This window comes from Caretta caretta, chromosome 1, assembly GCF_965140235.1.
Source record: "Caretta caretta isolate rCarCar2 chromosome 1, rCarCar1.hap1, whole genome shotgun sequence".
Classification (NCBI taxonomy): Eukaryota; Metazoa; Chordata; order Testudines; family Cheloniidae; genus Caretta; species Caretta caretta.
This window is the reverse complement of record NC_134206.1, coordinates 206,478,144-206,502,450: the sequence shown is the minus strand read 5'-3', so window position 1 is coordinate 206,502,450 and position 24,307 is coordinate 206,478,144. Positions and strand designations below refer to the sequence as shown.

General features: G+C 43.1%; 1 protein-coding gene across 5 annotated transcripts in view; it reads right to left on the bottom strand.

The window, feature by feature from the left end:
- The window catches only part of CFAP91 (cilia and flagella associated protein 91), a 67,626-nt gene that overhangs the window by 29,217 nt on the left and 14,102 nt on the right, over positions 1–24,307 (bottom strand). For all 5 annotated transcript variants that reach the window (XR_007352554.2, XR_007352550.2, XM_048818819.2 and 2 more), the window contains exons 6-14: positions 23,280–23,461; positions 22,397–22,574; positions 21,769–21,926; positions 21,323–21,505; positions 21,054–21,196; positions 11,954–12,070; positions 7,902–7,973; positions 5,879–6,025; positions 562–783 (exon numbers count right to left, since the gene is read on the bottom strand). Coding sequence is in view for 3 of the 5 variants with exons in the window: in XM_048818819.2 (XP_048674776.2) it covers positions 562–783; positions 5,879–6,025; positions 7,902–7,973; positions 11,954–12,070; positions 21,054–21,196; positions 21,323–21,505; positions 21,769–21,926; positions 22,397–22,574; positions 23,280–23,461 (1,402 nt within the window). In the remaining 2 variants the exon portion in view is untranslated. The remainder of the gene's footprint in view (positions 1–561; positions 784–5,878; positions 6,026–7,901; positions 7,974–11,953; positions 12,071–21,053; positions 21,197–21,322; positions 21,506–21,768; positions 21,927–22,396; positions 22,575–23,279; positions 23,462–24,307) is intronic.

The following is a 24,307-nucleotide window of genomic DNA, read 5'->3' as shown; positions in this document are numbered from 1 at the left end:
GGGAGTTGGGGGGCAGGGTGCAGGAGGGGTTCGGGCTCCAGCCCGGCGCCGCTTACCTAAAGTGGCTCCGGGGTGGCAGCGGTGCGCACTGGGACCAGGGCAGGCTCCCTGCATGCCTGCCCTGGCCCCACGCCGCACCTGTCCAGGAAGTGGCCGGCACCTCGTCCCTGCGCGGCCCCTGGGGGAGGGGGAGCACAGGGCTCTGCGTGCTGCCCTTGCCACACCTCCAGGTACCTCCCTCGAAGCTCCCATTGGCCGTAGTTCCCCGTTCCCGGCCAATGGGAGCTGCAGGGGGCGGTGACTAGAGGCAATTGCAATGCACGGGGCCCTCTGTGCTCCCCCCCAGCCCCCCGGGGCTCCAGGTATGTGGTGCTGGCCGCTTCTGAGAGTGGCGCGGGGCCTGCAGCACCACAGGGGGGGCAATCCCGCAGGCCCGATCCAAAGCCCTGACAGGGCAGATCCGGCCCATGGGCCGTAGTTTGCCCACCCCTGGTATAGGTAATCCAGCTCCCCAAGAGGCAGTAACTAGGTCAATAGAAGAATTCTGTCTCCTCCACTTACCTGTTTGAAGATCTCATCTTCTTCCCGCCGGCGCCTCTCTTCTACCTGGCGGCGTCCACTCTCTTCTGCTTCCCGGATGCGCCGTTGCCTCTCAGCCAGCATGGCAAAAGCATGAATCTTCCTTTCTTCCTGAAGCCTCACCAGCTCTTTGGACAGGAAATCGAACATGTTCACTAATACCCTTCCTTCTATCCGAGCCAAGTGGTTCTCAACCAGTGAAAGCTTAACACAAAAACAAACAAGAATTGTATTAAATACCGTGAAGAATGCAAGTCCCTTTCTCATAGAACCACCACAGGCACATGAAAGAGCACAAACCCCTACTCACACACAAGGCATAAGGCTAATTTATGTGTTCTGCATTTTTCTTTTAAAAACAGTGGACTTGATTCTGGGCTCTGCCATGGCCTCTGTATGCAGGCTCTGCAGAACTAATCAGTTGGGAATACTTCTGGGGAATTCCCGGTTGCTGAAGGACCACAGGAACGGTCCTATGCTACCCCCTTTGCAGCCCTTGGCCTAGAGGGTTGGCCAGAGTGCACCGTACGCCAGCTATTCTGGGCTGCTGAGACAATGCATAGATTGTCATTGCATCAGAGAGTAAATCACAACAGCTTTTCGGGCTACTCTCACTTAGACTGGGGATTGCTCCTTTTCTCAGACCCAGAATGTGGGAGATACAAAAGTTGCATAAAACCACCTTCAGCAGTGCTTCCCCCTCATTTCTGTGCTGAGTTTAGTTGAGCCAGAATGAAGAATCAGGGCCAGTAGTCGCAAATACAGCTTCTACCTGGGATTCAGAAAGTCAAATCTATGTCTTTATAGGTCAGATGTGTGCCAGAATAAATTGTTTAGAGGGCTGCACAATCACAAGTGCAAATAAATGTCTAACACTTCAGAGGATGCAAAATGTTTGTTTTGTACTATTTGTGACACCCTGGAACCCCAATATTCATCACTATCATGTAATTAGGATATGTTTTGTACAAAGCATGCCTTGTGAGGTATCATTCTAAAAGTCGTGATCTGTTACACAATAATATCTCATTGGATTGTATGTGCCATCATCGAAAGTGAAATTATGAAGTTTGGCTATGTATGTGTTACTGAAACATGTTGTGAAGCTGAAAACACTCACAAGCAGCCTTTCAGGTGCAACAGTAAAAAGGCCAAATAATGTTAATGGCTCATTGAGGAAATGCACACCATCACAAGGATTACCCCAGGAACTGTGTACAACAGAAACCTCTCAGAGATAGCACTGTTTGACCCAGGTCACAGCAAGAGAGCTTTCCAGCAAGTGGGAAGAAGATATAAAAGGGGGACAATAGCATCATGATGGTACCTCACTCTTGCTACAACAACACACCTGAAAACACTTGAGGGGCAAGGACTAAACTGTGGGAAGTGATGATCCCAGGCTAGAGAGATTTTTAGCCTGTGTATGAAAACCTGGGAAAGCCAAGGCAACTTGTGCCTTAAGAATCTGCCAGCCTGTTTATTGAAAAAGGTGAGAATTTGCAAATGTATATTGAACCTATCTAGTGTGTTAAGCTCAGTTTGCGGTTTTGTTCATATACTAAGGTAATCTACTCCTCATTGTTTTTGCTGATACAGACTAACATGGCTACCACTCTGAAACCTGCTTTGATATGTTTCAGAGTAACAGCCGTGTTAGTCTGTATTCGCAAAAAGAAAAGGAGTACTTGTGGCACCTTAGAGACCAACCAATTTATTTGAGCATAAGCTTTCGTGAGCTACAGCTCACTTCATTGGATGCATGAGTATGCATCCAATGAAGTGAGCTGTAGCTCACGAAAGCTTATGCTCAAATAAAAATTGGTTGGTCGCTAAGGTGCCACAAGTACTCCTTTTCTTTCTGCTTTGATATGTTTGCTATATCTTATAATCACTTAAAATCTATCTTTTGTAGTTATTAAACTTGTTTTGTCTACAACCAGTGTGTGTGGAAATTATAACTTGGGACAGAAAGCTGTTACATCTCTCTCTCTCTCCACATTGAGGGAGGGGGTGAATTTTATGAGCTTATGCTGTACAGTTCCCTGTGCAGTGCAAGATGGTGTAATTTTGGGTTTACACTCCAGAGAGGGGGTGCGTGCCTTAGCAAGTGGGAGGTGCCTTAGCTGAGCCTTCCCAGCAGAGCTGATCTCAGCATGTGTGTGTATGAAGCTGCAGCTTGGTGTGTCCCTGTCTGTGTGTCTCCTGGTGAAAGAGAAAGCTTGGAGAGCGTGGCAACTTATCACAGCCCCACAGTGTGAAAGGGAGCTCAGGTGAGCTCAGTGATACCCCACTTCCAAGTGGCACCTCATGGGGAACCCATCACACTAGTCTCTTGCTGGGACCATCTGTGGGGACAGACAAAGACCTTTCCTCTCTCATCTGAACACTGGAGTGTAGCAAGATATAATTACTATACTTTGCCTCACTCGCAACTTTCATCCAAGGACCTCACAACGCTTTATAAACATTAATTAATAAAACCTCACAATGCCCCTTGAAGCGATGTAGGTCTTATCCCATTTTACAATTGGGGAAACTGAGGCACAAAGGTGCAGTGACTTGCTGAGGTCATACAGGGAGCCTGATTCTCTACTGTTTTATATATTGTGTTGTCATTTATACCTGTGCAAGATAAGTGTAATATGCTTGCAGATCCAAATGGTAGTGATTTACACTCACTTCACCTCTGAAGCAAACACCACAAGATTCCTGGTAGTGGAAACCAGATCCAGGGAATCTGTGACAGAGCTGGGAATAGAGCCCAAGTCTCCTTAACCACCTTCCACCCCCCTAACCCTAATCACATTGTTTTATGGGATTTGTGAGGATGATTGTGCTCTGGCAATGTAATGATATTGTGTAAGCTCATTATCTCCAGTATGGACTACACGGCAATAAGTTTAGGCAAAAAGCATTTTCTGAAGCTGGTTCAGATGTTGTGCCATTGTTGCAATGTCTCAGCAGGCAGTGGAATGTGCCTGTTATAAACTCAAGTAAACAAAACAAAACAATCCTGACTAGCAGCCAGTAATAAACAGGCTTTCCTGTGTTATGTACCAGTTTCCAAGACACTACACATTTCCAAACCAGCATCCAACAGAATGTGAAAATGTCACTGTAACACAGAGATGGAACTGAAAGTGTTCCTCTCGTGCCCCAGATGCTGTGAGGATGACGGAGGGAAGAGGATTTAATTTTCCCACTATACCAGCAGATGATATGGGACTACCATGAACCACTTCTCCTTAATACTTGGTTTTTGCTATATGTAAGGATTTCCTGGGCAGGATAGAGATACTGCTGAAGACATTCCAAGATTAATGTTCTATCAGAATTTTGCCTTAAGTCAACACTCCCTCAAAACATATGTGATCATACCCCTCTGTCCAAACTGATTACAGTCCTAGCTGCAGAATCACAAGTAGTTTTATCCTCCCTATGTAGAATGCCTTGGAAAGTACTACCTGACAAAGTCAGTTTTAAACCATGATCCGCTGACATATAAAATGGCCAAAACAGCCTCCTAAAAATGAGAGTTGCTAATAGGTTTCTGAAATATGCACACAAATATAAAAATATTCAACAGGCTTTTAGGTCAGTTGGGGAGTTTTCCTTTTAAGAAGGTATAATTTAGGAAGGAGGACATTCACAAAACAGTACTGCTGTCATTAACTGTACTGCATAATGCACATCTCAGAAAGATCTTTACCCATGTAAATTTGTTCTATTTTCCCTTAAAGAAAAGTACATGAAACTTACTACAAAGTTGTAGGTGAACCCTTTGCATGTGTTAATTAAAAGTTAAAAGCCCTGAGATTGGGAGAATTGTAGTCTCTCTTCCTCAGGTCCTGGGAAAGCAAAGCAAGGGGTGGAGGAAATGCCAGCAGGGTTAGTTCAGATTCCACAATGAGATTTCCAGATATAGTGATCTGTTTGATCTCATCTTCACCCTTTGATCTCTTTCTCTCCAAATGTCATTCTGGACACTGAATTGACCCGCTGCTGGTATCTCCTCTATGCCTTGGCTCTGCTTTCCCAGGGCTTGAGGAAGAGACACTTCAAGTCTCCAAATCTCCGGGCTTTTAAATTTCATTTTTCCTTAGTTCAATAAAAGGGACTGTTCACCTACACCCCCGTGGTGTTGTGTGTGTGTTATGCCTAGTGTCCTACACTTCTGCCCTCTGCACATGAAGCAGCATCTAGAAATACTGAAATGCTAGAATGTCACTGCTCTGCTAAGAGGTTGGAAGTGAATAGAACGAGACTGAATATGTCAAATCTCAAATAGATTCTGGCCAGCTGAAGAGGTCCAGGCCTATTTCTCTCTGGAAAAGGGGGACAGCGACTGCTTTAGCAAATTGACTCCACTGCTGGGGCACCATAAGGCCATTCACCTAGTATTAGTTGGTGGGTAAACCTTTCATGGCTATTTCTGCACAGCAGAGGCAGCTGAGAGGGTGTGAAGTTACAAGGGGATGGGATGCTTAAAACTAAGGGTACGTCTACACTTGAAGCTGGGGAAGTGAATCGCAAGTTGAAGAGACATACCTGCGCTAGCTCTGATCAATCTAACATACTAAAAATAGAATGTGCCCATGGCAGCATGAGCTGCAAGAGGGACTAGCTTCCCCAAGTACATAGGTAGCCTCTCTGAGGGGCAATCACTCAGGGCAGCTACTCCTCCTGCCACTCATGCTGCCATGGCTACATTCTACTTTTAGCATGCTAGCTCAATCAGAACTAGCACAAGCATGCCTCCTCAAGCTGGGAATCACACCCCCAGCTCCACATGTAGATGTACCCTAAGTATAATGACACAAAATCTGTTCAGCAAAATGGCTTACTGAGGGGGTGACATGCATGCCTCACTATACTAACTGAAGGAAAGGCCTAACTAACTGCAGAGAAGTCAACTGACATCAACCATGTGGATCATAATCTGGATGGACTGAGGCTTTCATGATGAGGCACATTTTTCATGAACTGAGAGACCTGGAAATTGAAGTCCTCTGTTTACCCACAAAGCACGTACAGCATGGGCGGCAGCTATGCAAGCTTCTCAGGATGGAACCCATTATAGCAATAACAGAACACTTCAGTGCCCATGTCCATTCAGTCCTTTCCCTCAGCAAGGAAGCCAGTTTTTGTCACCTGTGATGGATTCTGCAACGTGGACAACACATTCACTTTCTATAAATACGTTGGTATCGTTACAAGAAAAAACAGACATTTAAAAAGGGATGGAGGAATGGATGAGTGGTGGGGGGTGTTATCCCCTTTATCTTAATAGCCAAACCTTGTGCTCATGCAAGTCGCGTTGTCGCTGTAAGGCCAGCGTTACTTGTTTCTCTGCCTTCTTAAGCAGATTCCCATCCTCCTGAAGTGCGTGAGTGGTGCGCAGTTCCCGAATCAGTTCCAATCGCTTCTCCTTCCCTTCAAACATCTTTCACATAAAATGAACAGCCATGGGAATAAACAGAAGATAAAATCTGAGAGTTTTGCAAACAGAAAATATCCTTTTCCTCCAAAGTTGGAGTCAGCTGTTTCCCATACCAGTTCTCTGTCTGTAGCACGTGGATCTTTGAGGAAAATCTCTGGTGCTATTGACAGGAAACCGAACTGACTGTAATGAATCCAAGGCCATATTCAGACACACACTATAGTTGTTAGCTAAACCCCACATGTGCTGGATGAAGGACCTAACTCAGGTCCTTCTGCTCCAGAGAACAGACAGGTCTCTATTACTTACTCAAAGGAGAACCTCCATTATCTTTCAGTTGCATTAAGACCTACCCAGCCTTCTAGTCACTGGAGGGCATGACAAATAAACTTAGCAGATCTTTGTATACCCAGAAGGGGTTAGAGTTAAACACTTGCTGGACTGGACTTTAAATTGCTGGCAGAATTGCCAACCCCATCAATTAAAAAATCAGATGTTCCCCTCTGCTCTCCCCCCCCCCGCCCCCCCCAAAAGATTTCTTATGTTTAAAAGCCAAATATCATTTCTTTAGTCAGTCTACTGATTTTTGAGCTCGAAGACTTACTCTCTTGCCTCCCCTGTGGGGAGGGGGAGAAGGTGGGGCTTGTTTCAGGCAGAAAATTCAATCTCAAGTATACGCTAAATACAATCAAAAATCTGGGGTGAGCCAATCTTCTCTTCCCCTTGACTAATAGGAATAGCTTTCTCCCTGATCCTTCCTCTGCCAGCTCCACCATGCACCCCCTTGGACACTCCTCAGCTCTCTCCCCATGATGCACCCTATCTCCTCCCCTGGGCCCTGTCCTTTTCTTTTCTCCCTTGTTCCAGTATCCACTGCCCCCTGCCCTTCCTCATACATGAGCCCAGCAATAGAAGGGCAGACGAACAGATAGGGTGCCTCTTCCTCACCTCCCCCAGGGACTGTTCAGATTATTTAGCACCATTCAGTGCAGAAGTAAGGTTGTAGGGAGGATGTTGATACTGCTGTTGCCCTCTGTGGTGTCCCCAGAACCAATCCCTTTCATTCCCCCTACTTGGTTTAATGACTGCTGCCCTGCTGTGTGTGTGCAGTGGTGGGGAGTGGAGGCTCTGCGAGAGGGAGTGGTGCACTCTGGGGTGATAGGTAGGAAACACAGTCCGAGCTACCAGCCCACATGTCCAAAAGCTTCATACCCAAGTCAGACAGAAATTTCTGAGCTGATGCTGGTGAGAAGCCTCTAAAAATGATGGGAAGCCTTGGCGGGGAAGCTCTCAAAATTTTTGTGAGAGTCAACATCCCTACAATGGAGTCAAAGACATTGTTCCTATCAGGCCACTCCGGATGGGAGAAAGACTCAGAAAACCCAATTTTCATATCAAACCATTTTCAAAACTGCATTACTTATTGATACAGAACATATCATCTCTCACCTGGGTGCTGCATAAAAATTAGTCATCAGTAAAACAGAGCTAATCCCAATGGTACACAGAGAAGCAGCAGGTCTATAAAACAGACCCCCCCCCCACCTCCAACCCCCAAGATAGGCAAAATTATCAAAAGTGACCAAACCTGTACAGAAAGGCCCAACACCAAGTCCTGAATACGGCCATAAAGGATATCAGCGAACATTCTCAGGGAGAGAGTTCAACAAATAGGAACCTAAAAGTTCCTGTCAGAAGTTTGGACTGGAGAGCAAGGACTTCAGCCTTAGAAGGATATGGGATAAGGATATGAGGACATGTTGCTCAAACACCTCAGGCCTGGATTAGTTCAGTGCTATTGGGAACAGATTTTTAATATACCCTCAATAACCACTTTCAGCATTTTGAAAACAGAAATAGTCAAAGGGACACAGAATACCATGTTCTGAATAGCTCTGCCTCGGATTAACTTCTGCAAAAAGATTACTGCCAGTTCTAGCTCCTCTTCTCTCTGCCAACACACAACAATAATCCAGTTACAATTATGTATTTATTTTAGGGAGGAAGCAGAAGGAAAACTGAATGAGCCCTCCATCTAACTAGCTTTCTCAGAATACAATTGATATAACTAGTTTCATTGCTCTTCTGATTTCCAGAGAATAGAAGATGAGTCAGAAAAATATATATTTCTATATTTTACAAAATATGGGACAGACAGACTATACAAAGATTTACACTGGGGATTCTGAGAGGGAATTCAGAGAAGAGTAACTGTAGCCTATAGGATTAACCTGCTTGCTTGTATATCTATATATATATTTTCTTATAGTTTAAGTATTTGGTTTATTGTAATAAGTTTATAGATTTATTTTAAACAGATTGGCGAGCCTAAAACCCATACTATTAATATTAATAATTATTAATATTATTAATTAATTTAATTAAATACAAATTAAATATGAATTAAATTAATATTATTAGTACACCCTAAATCAGGCTACAGTAACATAAATGATTTGGGGGGATGGCAAGAATTACAATCTGGATTAAAAGAACTATATATATGTAGCTTGACTAAGTGGTGACTGAGATGGGAACAGAATCATCATTTACATGTATTAACAGTTCTAAACACTAAGGAAGGGGAACTTTTAGGAAATTTCCCCTGAGTTTCATTCTCCTGGTAAGGCTTATCAGTGTAGCATAGTGAGTTTGAAGACCCAGTGAATGACAATTTGGAAGTAAACAAGTTGTATTATTTTGGGGTTTGTAACAGGGTGTGCTGTCCCTTTAAGGGAGGCTACAGGCCTACCACAGTTTGTTCCTGATTTCAGCTCAGAATAGGGGCTAGGATAGTGGAAAATGGGGCAGGACTATGTAAGGCAAACTCTGCTCAGACTTCAGAGCTATCACGGCATGATTCTCCTTGCTGCAGTCTCTGGAAGGGGCAAGGCTGGGACAGCTCAGGAGCTAGAAGGTCTGGGAAGAAGCCTGTGAAAGTGCGTGGTGTGGGATGGGGCAAAGGAAGCCTGGAGAGAAGAGGGGGATGGAATCCCAGAGAGGTTGTTCAGTGGAGTAAAAAACAGCTTGTGAGCCCTGCACTGTGAGGAAAAGAATCAGACTTGTGGGGAATGCAGAAGAAAGGGCCTGGGATAAGCGAAGTGGAGTGGGCTTGGGGCCTGGTGCATGCAACTGCTCTCACTTAAGGGTCTCTCCCAGCCTGGAGCTTCCGAAAAGCCCCTTCCCTTCCTTGCATCATGAGGGAAAACCCAAACAGACTGTTTTGTTACTCCAGAAAGGAAGAACTTTATAGTTTGGCTGGAAAGCTAAAGCTTAGCAAATCACCCAGCCAGCCAGAGGAGAAACTGAGGCGTAAAATGCCTTAGTGGCAGAGGGAGACTGTGAACCACAGAGGGAACTAAGACAGCTGCCACGTGTTGTATTAATTAGGATGGAATATATAGTCCAAAGAGTCAAAGGTGTTAACATGGGCCTGAAACTAACCAATATTAAACAGTTTTAAATAAGGCTCGGGGTCTGGTATACAGAAAGCTCAGCCTGTTTAGCACCATGGCAAATACCCTTAAAATCCTTTTTAACTTTAGATTAAAGATACGGAAAAGAGAGAAAAACAACATTTGAAATGTAAAGTATTAAGGGTTTCATTTTAATAGCACTCCTTATTCCCTCTCCCTTTAGCTGGGGAGAGTCTTGTTAGAAAGAAGCCCCCTCGTTTGACAGTAATGTATGGTATGTACAGTATGGTAATAACTGTTCTTATTTGGGGGTTGGGGGAAGAAACAGTTAGTTGAGATAGACTGGAGCTGTTGGAGTTGCTGGGGTTTTTAAAGTCCAATCCTGTTTTCTAAAAGACAAAACAAGATGAACACACACAAAACAGGGAGAGAAGAGAACAGCAGAGATAGACAATACAGCTTCTATCTCTGACGTTAAGTCTCACTTGCACCTCATCACCAGAGAAACATAGACACAGTGCATGATCTTATCAGCCACTCTGAAACCTGGCAAACTTGTACCAAAATTGGGCTGTTTAGCGCACTGCATTTAGCTGCTTCTCTCTGGTCACAGGCTTACAGCAGTGCTGCAAAATACAGTCTTGGCTGGCTAAACCAGACTCTTATTAGAGAGAAGGAAAAAGGAGAGGGATAGGAAAGAGAAGAAATAAGGTGGAGAAGGGGAAGAACACACAAAGGGGCAGGGGATGTATGTGACAGTCTTATATCCCAGGTGGTAGCTGGGATTGAGCCGGAGCCAGTGGAGGTGACAATATCATTTGGCTCCCTCTCTGTGGTCAGGATTAGGATGAAGAAGATCCAGAGTCCCAGGAGACAGTGGGGGATGGCAGCCACAATGGCTGCCATCTTTCAGTCAGCCAGAGTCGCAGTAGCCAGCTTTCCCCACAGTCTTTTTTTCAGGGCACTAAAAGAGATTGATGGATGGAATAGTCCACCCCCTCATTATTTTGTCCACAAATTAGGCCTAATTTGTCACACATCAATTTTGGTTCACTGATTTCCAGTCCCATACTTTTCTTGTTTACCTGGAATGGCCTTAGCACAGTCTGTGAATTATAGCACTAGGCCTTTTTGTTTTGACTGATTCATTCTGTCTGACCTTTATACTTTTTCTCCCATCAACATTTACTGGTATAGGTAATTGTAACACTTTATACATTTTTGCTCACTTTTTACAGTTGAGCTCACAATTAGAGTAAATTTATAGGCTCAATTATTACAAACACACACAAAATGCCAGAGAAGTAAAAACAAACCCCCACAGGGTTTATTTACATTCTTGTGGGATGGTAGATGCAGAGCTACTCCCTGAATTTGGAGCAGTACAGCTGGCAAGTTTTGTGCAATTCCATGATTTTTCTTGACAGTGAGGAAAACGTCACTGCTTTTCTCTTCTCAGCAGAGCACGTGAGGGGATGCAGAAACCTATCACATGCACCCTGCAGAAGCAGGAGGGGGAAGGGGGATCTACAGTCAGGATGGGGATTGGAGGAGCCTGGAGAAGACAGTGGGGACTGTCGGGTATTGGAGTGAGATAAAGGACAGCCTCTGAGCTTGTGAGAGTGTCACAGTTCCTGAGGTAAGTGCACCTCTGACCCTTTTATGGCCTTGTGGGCACACCCACTTAAGTCTCAAGCCTCTAGCTGTCATCTTTTTTGGGGCAATATCCTGCTATCTACTTCTTCTAGATCTGTGACTTAGAACAAAAGTATCAGAGAAATCATATCCTGAAAACAACTAACAGTTTATATGCCTGAGTGCCTTACCAGGTGTCACTCATCTCCCACAGGGAGACCCTGGTAGGTTTCAAGTACTTCAGGTCCTTTCTTGGGGCCCATATCTCTGGGTCACAGTCTCATGTCAGTTCTTGGCTTGGGTGAGAATGACCTCTCTCCCTACGTCAGGGTGGTCATTTAATACAGTTTTCAGGACTTTGCCAGGCCTTTGTGAAGGAAAGGGAAGAGTTGTGGATGCCTAGATTAGTCTCTTCCATTCTGTCAGTCTTCCATTACATTCCCTTCTGTCCCTGTCACTCCAGCTTGCCACATATAGCCTCTTGAGATGTTCATCTCTCAGCCAATGTCTCCATGATGGTTGCGACAGAAGTATCATCTTGTTCACAGAAAGCTCTGGCATCCAGGAGGGGTAATTGCAGAAGGAGCCCTACTCAGTCCCTCCATGATGGAAGATTGCAGCAGGGGAGGCTTGATGAGACTGCCGCATGCATGAGTGCAATGCCTGATGCCTGATTCCCTGTACCTATCAAGGTTCTCATAGTGCAGTAATCAGATGAAAGTCTAACGCTACAGTGCTTGTCAGTTTTATTTTTAAGTAAAAAACACTGTACAGAAGACAAAACTAACTTGCTCCCATATTTTCCTGGACACTCCTTGAGTAACTTGATAGTGACTAATACAGGGCTTACAGCAAAAACTTCTAAAAACATCCAACTTACAATTGACGGTCTTAGCAGTGTTGGAGTTAGGGGGCGAGGAACAGGTTTTGTTATCTTCTGAAGGAAACGAAGGGGCTTCTTTGGCTCCTTAACTTTATTCTTCTTATCTAGCAGTGCCTGAAACAGTCATACAATTTAGGCTCTTTCCATACAGAGTTCGAAAACTGTACTAGATAGCACATGACACTAGGGCCCAGTCATGCTGTTATGGAATTACAATGGGAGTTGAGGGCATTCAGCACCTTGCAGGATTGTACCTTTAATTTTCTTACCTATTCCTTCCATCTCAGCTCAAAAGTCAGGTGTTGTATATTATTGTTCAATAGGGTGGTCAGAAGACCTTGATAGAGTTTCAAGTAAGTGTATATTTACAGTACCTTGCTGGCAAGTGCATAGACTGACACTCACTCTTGTGAAATGAGTCCAGAGAGTGTTTGACCTTAACCCCTAAAACACTACATTTTGGAAAAGCACAGTTGGAGAACAATTTTACATTTCTAAAAAATGGAAATTCTGCTGAATCAATTACCTATGAATTATTTTTGCACTTTAAGTAACTATTTAGTATCAAGTACAGAGGCAACTTTCTTTGCAAACTGAAAGCAGTTAACAGCCTTTATAAACCAATCATAAATTATACACTGCCATAACTGGAATATGACCCCCTCTCTAGGCATATTTATTAAAAGTGCCAGATTTTAGAGTGCACAAAACGTCACTAACAGTGTTTGAAGACAAAGCAAAAAATGATATTCCAGGGGGTCTGTGACATACCGTACCTCAAAATAGCACCCTGTAACCCCCCATATTCATCATTCGTATATGGTTGTGATACTTTATACAAAGCATGCTATGTAAGGGGGGAGGGATAGCTCAGTGGTTTGAGCATTGGCCTGCTAAAGCTGGGGTTGTGAGTTCAATCCTTGAGGAGGCCATTTAGGGATCTGGAGCAAAAACTGGGGACTGGCCCTGCTTTGAGCAGGAGGTTGGACTAGATGATCTCCTGAGGTCCCTTCCAACCCTGAAATTCTAAGATATGAAAGATCATGATCTGCTGAAACTCATTGTTCTGTCAATATATATATATATGCTGTTAGTGTTCATGAAGTTATGAGATTTTGCTATAGGGTTGTTATTGATATATGTTGATGAGTTTTGGAGTTGCCCAGTGCTATTTCTCCAATGACAATAAAGAAGGTGACCCACGCAGGTGTTAAATGACCATTGACCAGCAGGAGAATTGTAAACAAGAGATCTACAATTCAATAAGAGATAGTTGTGCAAGCACCATACAAAGAGAATTGCTCAACTCTATGAATCAGTTTCGCAAGCACCACACAATGAGGACTGCTCAACTCTATGACTCAGTTGTCCAAACAATGGGGACTCAACAAGGCCCACCAGGACATGTCTAGGCCAGTATCCTCCCTGGGACATTAACTGAAAGTATAAGATAAGGGACAGGGGCATCATGAGACCACCTCTCTCCTCCCCTATCTATGTTGAAGGCAAAAAGAATGCTGGGAAAACAAAGACTTTGAACTGAGATTGGTCCCAGGCTAAGAAGGAAATTCAGCCTGTGCATTAAGACCTGTAACCTACCTGCAACATCCAATGAGAAAAGCTGTTTGATTCAACTCTTGCTTCGTCTAAAAGTTTAGGATTTAGAATGCATATTTATTTTTTATTTTCTTAAGGTAACTATCTCTGATCTTTATGCCTTCCACTTATAACCACTTAAAATCTATCTTTCTGAAGTTAACAAACTTATTTTAATGTTTTATCCTTACCAGTGAGATTGTCTAAAGTGCTTGGGGAATCTGCTCAAGATTACAAAGGCTGGTGCATGTCCACTCTCCTTTGACAAAGTGGCAAACTAATTACTGAGCTTGCACTGTTCAAGAGAAGGTCTTGAGCAGTGTAAAAAGCTATATTTCTGTGGTGCAAGGCTGAGGGCTTGGGATATTTGCTGGTGTTTCCCTGTGTATAACTCATGAGTGACTTGGAGATCATTCATGCTATTTAGCTGGGTGTGCCTCTGCATGTTGGTGGCTGAGTGATAACAGCACCTGGAGGGGTTTGCTGCTTGACACTGCAAAGCATTATGAGAGACAGCTGCAGTTGGAGAGTTAAGGGGGGCCAGCGGTCTCACAGTTCCAGGTTGTACCCTGGGAATCCTGTCACAGCTTTGCAAATTTCTTCAGTCTAAATCAAATCTTAGAGTCTCATGTACACATCTCCTCCTACATAAAGTTTTGGAACACTTCCCCTCCCATTCACAACTGTATACTCTTGATGCCTGGAGAGCTCTAAAAATCAATATTGAATGCAGTATACAGTTCAGAAAATATCTAGCTCTGTTGGTTATAATCCATATAATATTTTTAAAATACTGCTGTTATAGTTTCAGTTATTAGATGACTAAACTGGTACATTTCAGAAACTTTCAAAGATAGAAGTTATTTTCCCCTCAAATGTTCTCTTATTTTCCCCTCAAATGTTCTCTTATTTATTCAGAGCCACAGAAACCTGGCCTGAAGGCTCATATCCAACGTACAAAGATGTTGTGTGAAGAAAACAGAAAACAGCACAAGGAACCAGCAAAAAGAGCTGTAAACAGGGGAATTTGAGTGGGAGTTCTGTTGGAGGAGAAGGGATGAGGCAAGCTGTTCCTTCAGGGCAGTGTGTGAGTTTTTGTGTGTTGTGTGATTTTTCTGTTTTGTGTTTTTTCTTTTTTCTCTTCAGTTTGCAGAGGCTGGTAGCGGGCAGTGTGCTTTGAGAGAAGCAGAACCCTGATTAGGGGGTGGGGCTTCCCTGATTGGGGTCCTATAAAGGCAGCCAAACAGTCAGCCAGTGGCACAGGAGCCAACAAACAGAGCTGTAAACTGGGGAGTTTGAGTGGTAGTTTGTAGTATTCTGGTTTTGTTTTGGAGCACTCACGGAGTCGGTGCCTAATCTATGTAATTGGTGACTAGCCTTGTCACCAGAGCTGATCCGGAGAACAGAAGAGTATGCTGTCTGCCAGGAGCTAAGATAGGGGATGTAGACCTGAAGCTGAAAAGGATCCTAAAGGGAGCAGGAAAAAATCCACTGATTGTCCTTAGTATGGGAAACAAATCAGACAGCTAGCTAGATTCTCACTGGAACGTATCAAGGGAGACTATGCAAGGCTGGGAAGATGCTTAAGGCAGTGGCTCTCAACCTTTCCAGACTACTGTACCCCTTTCAGGAGTCTGATTTGACTTGTGTACCCGCAAGTTTCACCTCACTTAAAAATTACTTGCTTATAAAATCAGACATAAAAATACAAAGAATTGTCACAGTACACTATTACTGAAAAATTGCTTACTTTCTCATATTTACCATTCATTTACAAAATAAATCAATGGGAATATAAATATTGTAAGCACATTTCAGTGTATACTATACAGAGCCATATAAACAAGTAATTGTCTGTATGAAATTTAATTTGTACTGACTTTGCTAGTGCTTTTTATGTAGCCTGTTGTAAAACTAGGCAAATATCTAGATAAGTTGATGTACCCCCCGGGAAGACCTCTGCACAGCCCTGCATACCCCCGTTGACTTAAGGAAATGACGGGTCAGGTGATCTTCAGTGGGCTTCCACCTGTCCCTAAAGGAGGAGAATGAAGGCAAAAATTAAGGGAATTTAGTTAGGGAAGTGGACTGCACTGAAGATCATATACACCAGGCCCTTTAAGACACCCTGTTTGTGGGATACTTTCTCAAGGTTAAAAAGTGTAAACATCTGAATATCTCATTTTAATTAGTACTTCTCACATATTAAGTAGTTAGACAATTTTTCTGAACTTGGGTGCAAAATATTTTCCTTGAGAGTAGATCCTTCTTGTAGAGGAGACATAACTGAGTCGTGCTTGCCATCAGATAGAATATGAGAACCAGGACCTCCCTGTAAAATATGGGACCACCTGGCTCACTTGTGCCCCTTTTTTATTGTCCCGGAGAACATTGTGAACAGAAAAGGACAGCTATGCTCTTGGCCTTTAGAGAAAGTGCATGATTGTAGCTACGGATACTATATGACATCAGTGGTACATCTTGGCTGATCAGGACTGGAGTTTTAGCTCTTAGGATCTATCTAATCACTCTAATCTTTTATCATTAACCTTGGATTAAGTTGTTCCATGAATGATCTTCCCTGTTCTTGAAGCTGGCATAAATTTTTTGCACTACTCTGATTCCAACGAACTGTGGCCTTCTGAGTTCCCCCAGGCAACAGCACAAAGGAGGACAGGGATGATGGGTCCTGAGAGATTAAGGAACTTCTGGAGAAGACAACTGGAATCTCTCACAATGGTATGTTGGTGCCAGAGTCCTTCGTTCTTATCCAAGACATCAGAGACCTGACAGATGTGATCATTTGACATCTATTATTATGTCCAGAAGTGACAGACTGCATGACATCATTTAGCTGTTGGTAGTGTTGACAAATTCAAGTTACTCTGGAATACAATCTGGACTGTGTGAAGGCTCCTTTATGGGCCTTTTTCAGAAAGGGTGCTCCAATGAGCAGGTCCTCTTAGCATGGGTATACACAAACCCTTTTTTGCCCAAGGAAAACACTTTGGAAAACATCCTTAGAGGCAGGCAGGACAAACTACAAAGCAGCATAGTGGTAACATTATGTGTTGCATGTGAAGTTGAGAGATTTTCTGTGGGAGGCTCATGTAATATGTGTAGATAGGTGTTCTTAAGATCACTTAGTGATAGCTGCTTTTCTTTAGAAATTGTTGCTATGTTGGAATTTAGGGTATCTATCCTGAACTGTGGTGACAGCAGGAATCTGTTCAAGAATTTCCAGTTGAGCACTCCTCAGTCTTTGGCATGTTTGGGCACTGGAAAGAGGACTGACTAAAGCCCTAAGCCTTCTTGTTCCCTGGGAAATCAATTATCCTAGTTTGAAACAGATGGCATTCTAGTCTTTATATGCTGAGGTTTCAATTGGAGGAAGAGGGAGAAGCCAATAACCCTGGTTTTGGAGTGCCATTTAATTCTAAGATGTAGGCCAGGCTTCTCTCCCATTTCTTCCTACATTTCCTTTTTTACAGGAGCTTATCTGGAGGAATACAAAGTCCACCTAATACTCCCAAGAATGGTTTCAAGTTACTTCTCAAAAAACTGATTCTGAATTTCCTCCTGTGTGGGCTCTAGCCCCAAGTCTGAAAAAAAGCTGCCTATGCTCTCAGAAAGACAACTGAGTTTCCTCTGAATTTCCCCATCCCTTTTTTGTCCCTTTAGAGCCTTTACCATGGGAAAATTTGTATTGTGGCAAACTAGAAAACGAGGAGATGGAGGAACAGAGAGTCCTTGAATGGCTTGCTCATCTTTTACTGGGAAAACCAAGCCTTCGAAATGTCCTTTGCAGAGGACTTTGAATCCTGTGCTCAGAATCTAAAGCTTCTTTTCTGATGCCTTTAACCTTTCCTTCACTGTTTCTCAGATTTATAGGGGGGGGGAACAAGATTAATTAGCCTCTCAGGACTCAACCACTGAGCATATTCTGATCTTACAAGGTTCCCTCTCCCCCTTATTTGTAGGACAGAAGGAGACTACCACTAAAGAGGGGATCTGAAGGGAGAACTGTACTGCTGCTGTGCTAGAGAAGTAAGGGTAACATTTGAAAAGATCACTCTTAAGATGATCCCTAAGTGGTTTCCTTAAACTTTTTAGCTGCTCTCTAAACCCCTTCCTGAGGAAAGGGCAGGGGAAGCTTTCACATGGCACAGCCATGGTGATTCACTGAATCCTATAGAAAGGCAGAAATAGCTCCAAAAGGGCTGACTCACACCTTGTTAAAGAAAGCAGGGGAAACAGTCAGAAATAAGTGGTAAGCCAAGAGGCCTTTTACTGCCTGCTTTCTTCATGTCTGGGTTGCTCTCTCTGTCATCTCTCCAGGACTGTCGGTGTGGAAGAGAGTAAGAAAGGTAGGGCTTGGTCAACCCACAGCAAATAGGGTTATGTTAACCCTGGCATTTTTGCACCCTTTTCTGCCAACTTCTCTCTCTGGCTGCCTGTGAGGCATTCCTGACAGAACAACCTGTCCAGATATGCTACGCTAGAAGCTGCTGCAGCCAGCTACTTCAGTATCAGAAAGGGGTTTCTGGCAATCTTGCTGTAGAGCCCCCCAAAGCTAAATAACAGCCCAACAATGCTTAGAATCCAATAAGCTGACTATTATGATAAAAAGAATCCTTTTCTGATTGTTTTATTTTCTTGTTCCTTTGAGCAGAAGAACTGGTTAAGCCTCCCTGCAGTTGATGGAGCCAGTTCAAGCTGACTAGCGGGGTCTTCAGGGGTGTGGCCATCCCCATCCTGCCTTGATTGACAGGTCTGGCTCTGCCTCCAAGTAACCACAGGTAGGAGTAAGACCCATTGTAATAGATATGCAGATTTTTGTGGAAAAAAGAATGTGTATTTTAGGTGTTTTTAATTCAATAAATAAATGTTTTCCCCCTTTTGAAAAATCCATCACAGTAGACCAGATCCATGGCTGGTGTAAATCAGTGCAGCTTCACTGAAGTTATTTGAGCTATGCTGATTTATAGCAGGTAAGAATCATAGAATATCAGGGTTGGAAGGGACCTCAGGAGGTCATCTAGTCCAACCCCCTGCTCAAAGCAGGACCAATCCCCAATTTTTGCCCCAGATCCCTAAATGGCCCCCTCAAGGATTGAACTCACAACCCAGGGTTTAGCAGGCCAATGCTCAAACCACTGAGCTATCCCTCCCCCCGAAATCTGGCCCACTACCTCTATTTTCACTCTGAATTAAGTCTCCCCTGCTCCATCTATTTCTCTCAGCTGACACCAAGGAAAAGAGCCATCATTACTGACCAGCCAACTCTGGGGACCACTTGTAATCCATGACTACAGTTTGGGAATCTTTACTATAGTCTGTCAAAACCATTAGAAGTCCTTAAACAGACAGACAATGCAATTGCTGAAATGGGAATTTAGCCAGAAAACCATGAGCTGACATCTCTAACTCTTGGAAGAATGCCAGGAATATCTTGCCATCTGATCATGACCACAGGTGATCAGGACCTTGGTTTTATGCAGAAGACACATGACACCTCCAATAGCATAGAGCAGGGATGGGCAAACTATGGCCCACAGGCCACATCCGGCTTGTCAGACCTTTTAATCTGGCCCTCAAGCTCCATTGCTCCACTCCAGCGCTCCGGTTGGGAAGCACGGTTGGGGGCTTGCCCTGCTCTGTCCGAGGCTGGGGGCTTGCATGACGGGCGTGAGGGCACGCATGTTACTCCGGCTGCAAAACCCGAATGTGCTTTACGCGCCATCAGAGCCTGGAATGTGCGAGCCCACATGCCTGCTACTTCTTGGCTTAGGTGATGCTGATGTTTTAGTAGTGTTAATTTTCCATTGTTGAGGATAAAACAAAGAGCAGTTGGCCAGGGAGCACTCGAAAGCAGTTTTCAAAGTTGTGGGCTGTCGGAACCTACGTGGGAGGAGATTTCTGAGAGTAGGGGGCTGGTGAATCTCAGTGAGTTCTAATGACTGGAAGCTGATGCCCAACAAATCCAGGCTAGAGAGAAAGGGCGTGAAAAGGGGGTAAGTTTGGTTTAATTATTGTAATATATTGTTATGATGGTATATTTATAATAGTATGTAAGGTTTTACGTTTATTTCTTCTAAAATATATCTTTATTAAATAAAGTTTATTTGAATATCTCTGAAGTGTCAATTTCGAGAGCATTCATGGCCTGCCATACAGTTTCCATACCCACATGTGGCCCTCAGGCCAAAAAGTTTGCCCACCCCTGACATACAGTGTACCACCACAGGGGGCATTGGTTCAGTACTGACTCCATAAAGACAGCTCCTTAGCACTTCCTACACATCTGAAGTTTTTTCCTTGAAAATTTTCCCTCCAAGTAGTGACCAAATCCAACACTGTCTTTCATAAGATCAGATGACTGAATTTGAGGTAGTATGGTAGTTATTTCAATGCAAGATTTCAGCTCTATTAACAGAAAGTTACTGCCTGTATTAAATATATTATTGTGCTACATTAAAACAAGAAAAAAAATTATATACACACACACTATGCATGACTACATATTTCTTATCAACTGGATTTGAAGAAAAAACTAATAAAACTGACGAAATGGTGTGTATAATAAATAATATTTACTTTAGGAATGCCTTATCCAATAGGCCTGATTTTCAAAAACACAGGTCTGTAATTGCAACACAAGATGCATGCCTTACAATTCACCTACAATTTACAATTTCAACTGTAAATACTGTGATTGCATGTGCAGATAGGGTATTTGCTTAGACATTGGTCATTTACAGGTGTGGACAACAGATTTGCTTGCACAGATGTAGTGACAACCATGTGCGTTTTATGTATTCAGACAATCAGACGATACTTAACTAAGTTGCTAGGTAACAGCAGTGATCTGCTTCCACTGATCTAATCCAATTTGGATAAGTTGGGACAATTGACCCACTTTACTTCAGATGTGCAGAATTTTGAAAATTCTGATTCTGCTTTGGTTGATTTAAATAATAATAATTTGACATTTTAACCAATAGGTTTGTCGTATTTTTAAATTTTTTTAAAGAGATGGGGAAAGGAAGGCAAGCATAGGGAAGAGGAGAACTGCTGATTTACATCAGATTTCATAGTCTCATCACATTTTCATAGGGCAGAAGAAACAAAGAGGAGGAAAAATGGACGTCCGTGAATGACTGGGGATGGGAAAGAGAGAAAGCTACTCCTTCCGTCAAACTAGGAGGCTTTCCACAGGGTATGCACAGAAGAGGGAAAATGTGGAAGAGATAGAGAAAGGGAGACTAGTTGAGTTCAGAACAGTACTCATCATGCCAAATGACAACCCACTAGTTATTCATATTTGATATGTTCTCTCCCTGAAGATGGCCTTATTTCTGTCTTTATAAAAGCATTAAGAGGGGAATTTAGGAAGTGAATTTGGAGATAGTTGACAGCTGTGCCTTCCCAATAGCATTTCCATGTAAGGTACATCTCAAATCTAGAAAGAATTTACTTGCTCTTGGCTGCAGCACCATACCTGGTGAACCTGTGCCAGCTCCATATCTAGCCTAGCAGTCCGCTTAATAAACCCTTCTTTAGTGGTGGTGGTCTTGGGTTTCGGAGCTTTGGTCCAGGGCTGAGTGACAGAGTCTGGGAGAGATGCCTCCAGTTCAAGCAATCCTAGAAAAGATGGAGTGAGAGTATGAGACAGGGCGGAAGAAGAGAGAGATATTAGATTGTTGTACAGGCTTATGCTAATATTTTTAGTCAATAACATATAATTTAAGATTTTCCAAGCTGCCTTACCCTCGTAGGTGTTAAGAAAGTGGTTTTTTACTACATAACGTTCAGAATGGTTGTCCGGAAAATAACCAATTCTGGACAGAGGTCCATAGGGCTGTGATGCATAATCAGTATAGTCCCTGATGACATCTCGTCTCACCAACTTCCCCTCCACATTCTTCCCTTTAGCTATCAGCTTTCTCATTGCTGAAAAGGAATTGCAACCATGAGACATTCCCTGACATGTACAGTTCTGAAAGAGTCATATCCTAAGAAATTCAGTCAGGCTGTCATTCCTCTAGTATGAAGTGTGGCTGACAGACCAATATGGCCCAAGGAGTTCTATAGTGTGGTCTGTGGATGTCCTCATCTTGAATACACAGCTGCAGCCTTGTAAAAATGGAATGCGAGAGATAGCTTGGTATGGAAACTAAGTCCCCCTTCTACTATTTCCTTATCCTCCAAATTACCTTTTATATGTTCGTGTTTAATTTTTCTCACTCTCTCTTCTTTGTCTTGCTGACGGTTAAACCAATGGGTGTCCAAACGATTGACATCCACCTCATTCTGACCCTCCTCTCGTCTCCTCAAAAGCTTCTTTAAAACTTCTAGTCGAACATCTTGCAATCTTCAAGAGAAAAAAAGGCAAGGTATAAATGGAGGTGCTCACAGAGCTCCCAAACTGCACTGCTATATTTAAACACAACCTACCCATTGACCTATCCGTAAAATACAGCCAGACTGCAAATATCACATTTTAGTCTGTTCATTTTTAAAAGTGAGTTTATCCCTGGTGCATTTTTTCACCAAAAAACTCCCCAAAAGTCAGTGTACTTCAATTTCAGTGTGGTTCCTCCATGCCCGTTCAGAATTTCATCTATTCTGAATACCCCAACAAGAGTGCCATTTGTGGTGGTGGTTTTTCGGAGGAATTGGACTCAAATTACAAAAAATGATGACCTTCAGTCACTAACGAATAGGCAACCTAGAGATAAAAGTCCATGCATCCTACTGCCAATCCCCTGACCTACTTGATTTCAAACTCCACTTAGGTTCCTTACAACTGAAAGAGAAACACTGTGTCCAATTTGCACCTACTTTTCTATTTCCTGTTCTCTAAAGGCCCACTCTTTTCTCTCCATGTCATCCATCATCTTCCTCCTCTTCTCAGTTTGTGAGAGATCACTAAGTGGTGGTAGAGTTGCTTCCCAGGCACGTTTCTCCCGGGCACGTTCAATCATCTCCACCTCAGCTTGTCCTGCTGGAAGACCCCGCCCTTACAGGGACAAGAAGCAGTAGTTCTTTAGAAAGACTGTGGGGCAGGGCAATACCCATGAGTAACATATAAAGCTATTAGAGCGATAAGCACAGTTGAAAATCCTAGAGTAAATAGAGAGAGAATACTTGACAGATGGAAGTTAACAAATCTGAGGCAACAAGCTCAGTGAGTTTTAAAAATGTGAATAGTCTGCAGTTACCATAATTATGGTAACAGTAAAAAGGGGGTTGTCATTCCTCCTGCTCCTGGACATAAAGAGATCCATTTGGGGGTGGGGAAAGGTAAGAAAGAAATTTCCCTTCCAAGGAACAGCATTCATATTTAGATGCATTTTGAGGATTGACACCTTACTCTGAAGCATCCAGCATTCACCACTGTTGGAGGCAGGTGGCATTCGTAGTAGTGGAAAGAAAAATGAAAATCATAATAATAATAATTTGCACTTACAATATCTTTTGCCATTTAACAAAAAGATCTCAAAACACCTTACAAAATGCCTCATAATTGGCCTGTTATGTAGGTAAATATTTTTATTACACCCATTTTAAAGCTAGATAAACTGATACATCCCAGTGAAACACAGCAAGGTAATGTCAAAGCTGAGAGAACTGACATCTGATAGAGAGAAACAGCAATTCTGCCATTCTCAAGGGAAGAGAGCACTATTATTGTAAAGAAATGTTTATGGTTCTTCCAACTCACCCCAAGTGAGAATGGCAAGTGTCAGCAGTTCAGGGATTGAACCCAGAGGTACTACATATTCTGGGGAATACGGGTCAGTCTGAGCTTCGCCATCCCGATAATCCGTCTGTGTACCCAGAGTTCGTGATGTGGGGGAGCGTGATCTGTCACCGGTGATGGAGGGGTAAACATATGGCTCTGTTCTAAAAAACAAACATGAGCCAGAACACGTTTTTGTATATGCTGTCACATTAATTTTTTAAAACTTGAGATAATATTCATTACAGATGTGATTTTCAAAAGTGCTCAGCTTTAGCTTAACTCTGCTCCCACTGAAATCAATGGAGTTGACTTCAGTGAGAGCAGTTAGGCCTTTGCTGAGCACTTCTTAAAATCCCTCCCTATGTGAACGTAAACCATAAACCTTCTGCATCAAGAAGCTTAATTGTTACGTGCAAGTATCTAACACATATGGATATTACAGCATTGTATTTAAGGATTAAGGGCCAAATGCAGCCTGATGTAAGTAGCTGCAACTTGATGGACGTATTTGGGCCAAATTCAACAGTGAGATAAACAATGATGTAAGTTTCATGTCTGGTGTAACAACTTGCACTGATCTGGCATTCAGTGGGTGTGGAAAATAAATCTGTTGGAAAGGGGTGTAGCTTGAAAAACAATTAACAGAAGAATACAAGATAAAGCAGGACTGCTGTATTTTAACTTATGCCTGTGCCATTTCAACACAAACAGGAAATAATTCAATTCCTCCATAAGTAAGCACAATTCCAGTGACTTCACTGGGAGCTGTACTCATTTATGTCACGTCTGAATTTGGTGTGTCGTCCCCCCACCCCGGAATACCAAGGATATCCTACTATAAGGATGTTGTATGCAAATAAACAGCGCAAAACCATTTGATAAAATCAGCAACAAACATCTCAAAGTGTGGCTATATCAGACATTTCCTCTCCTCTAATACTTAGACATTTGGCTCTCTGTTTCTTGCATCATGTGGTGCTGCTTACATATCCCAAGCTCTGTCTGAA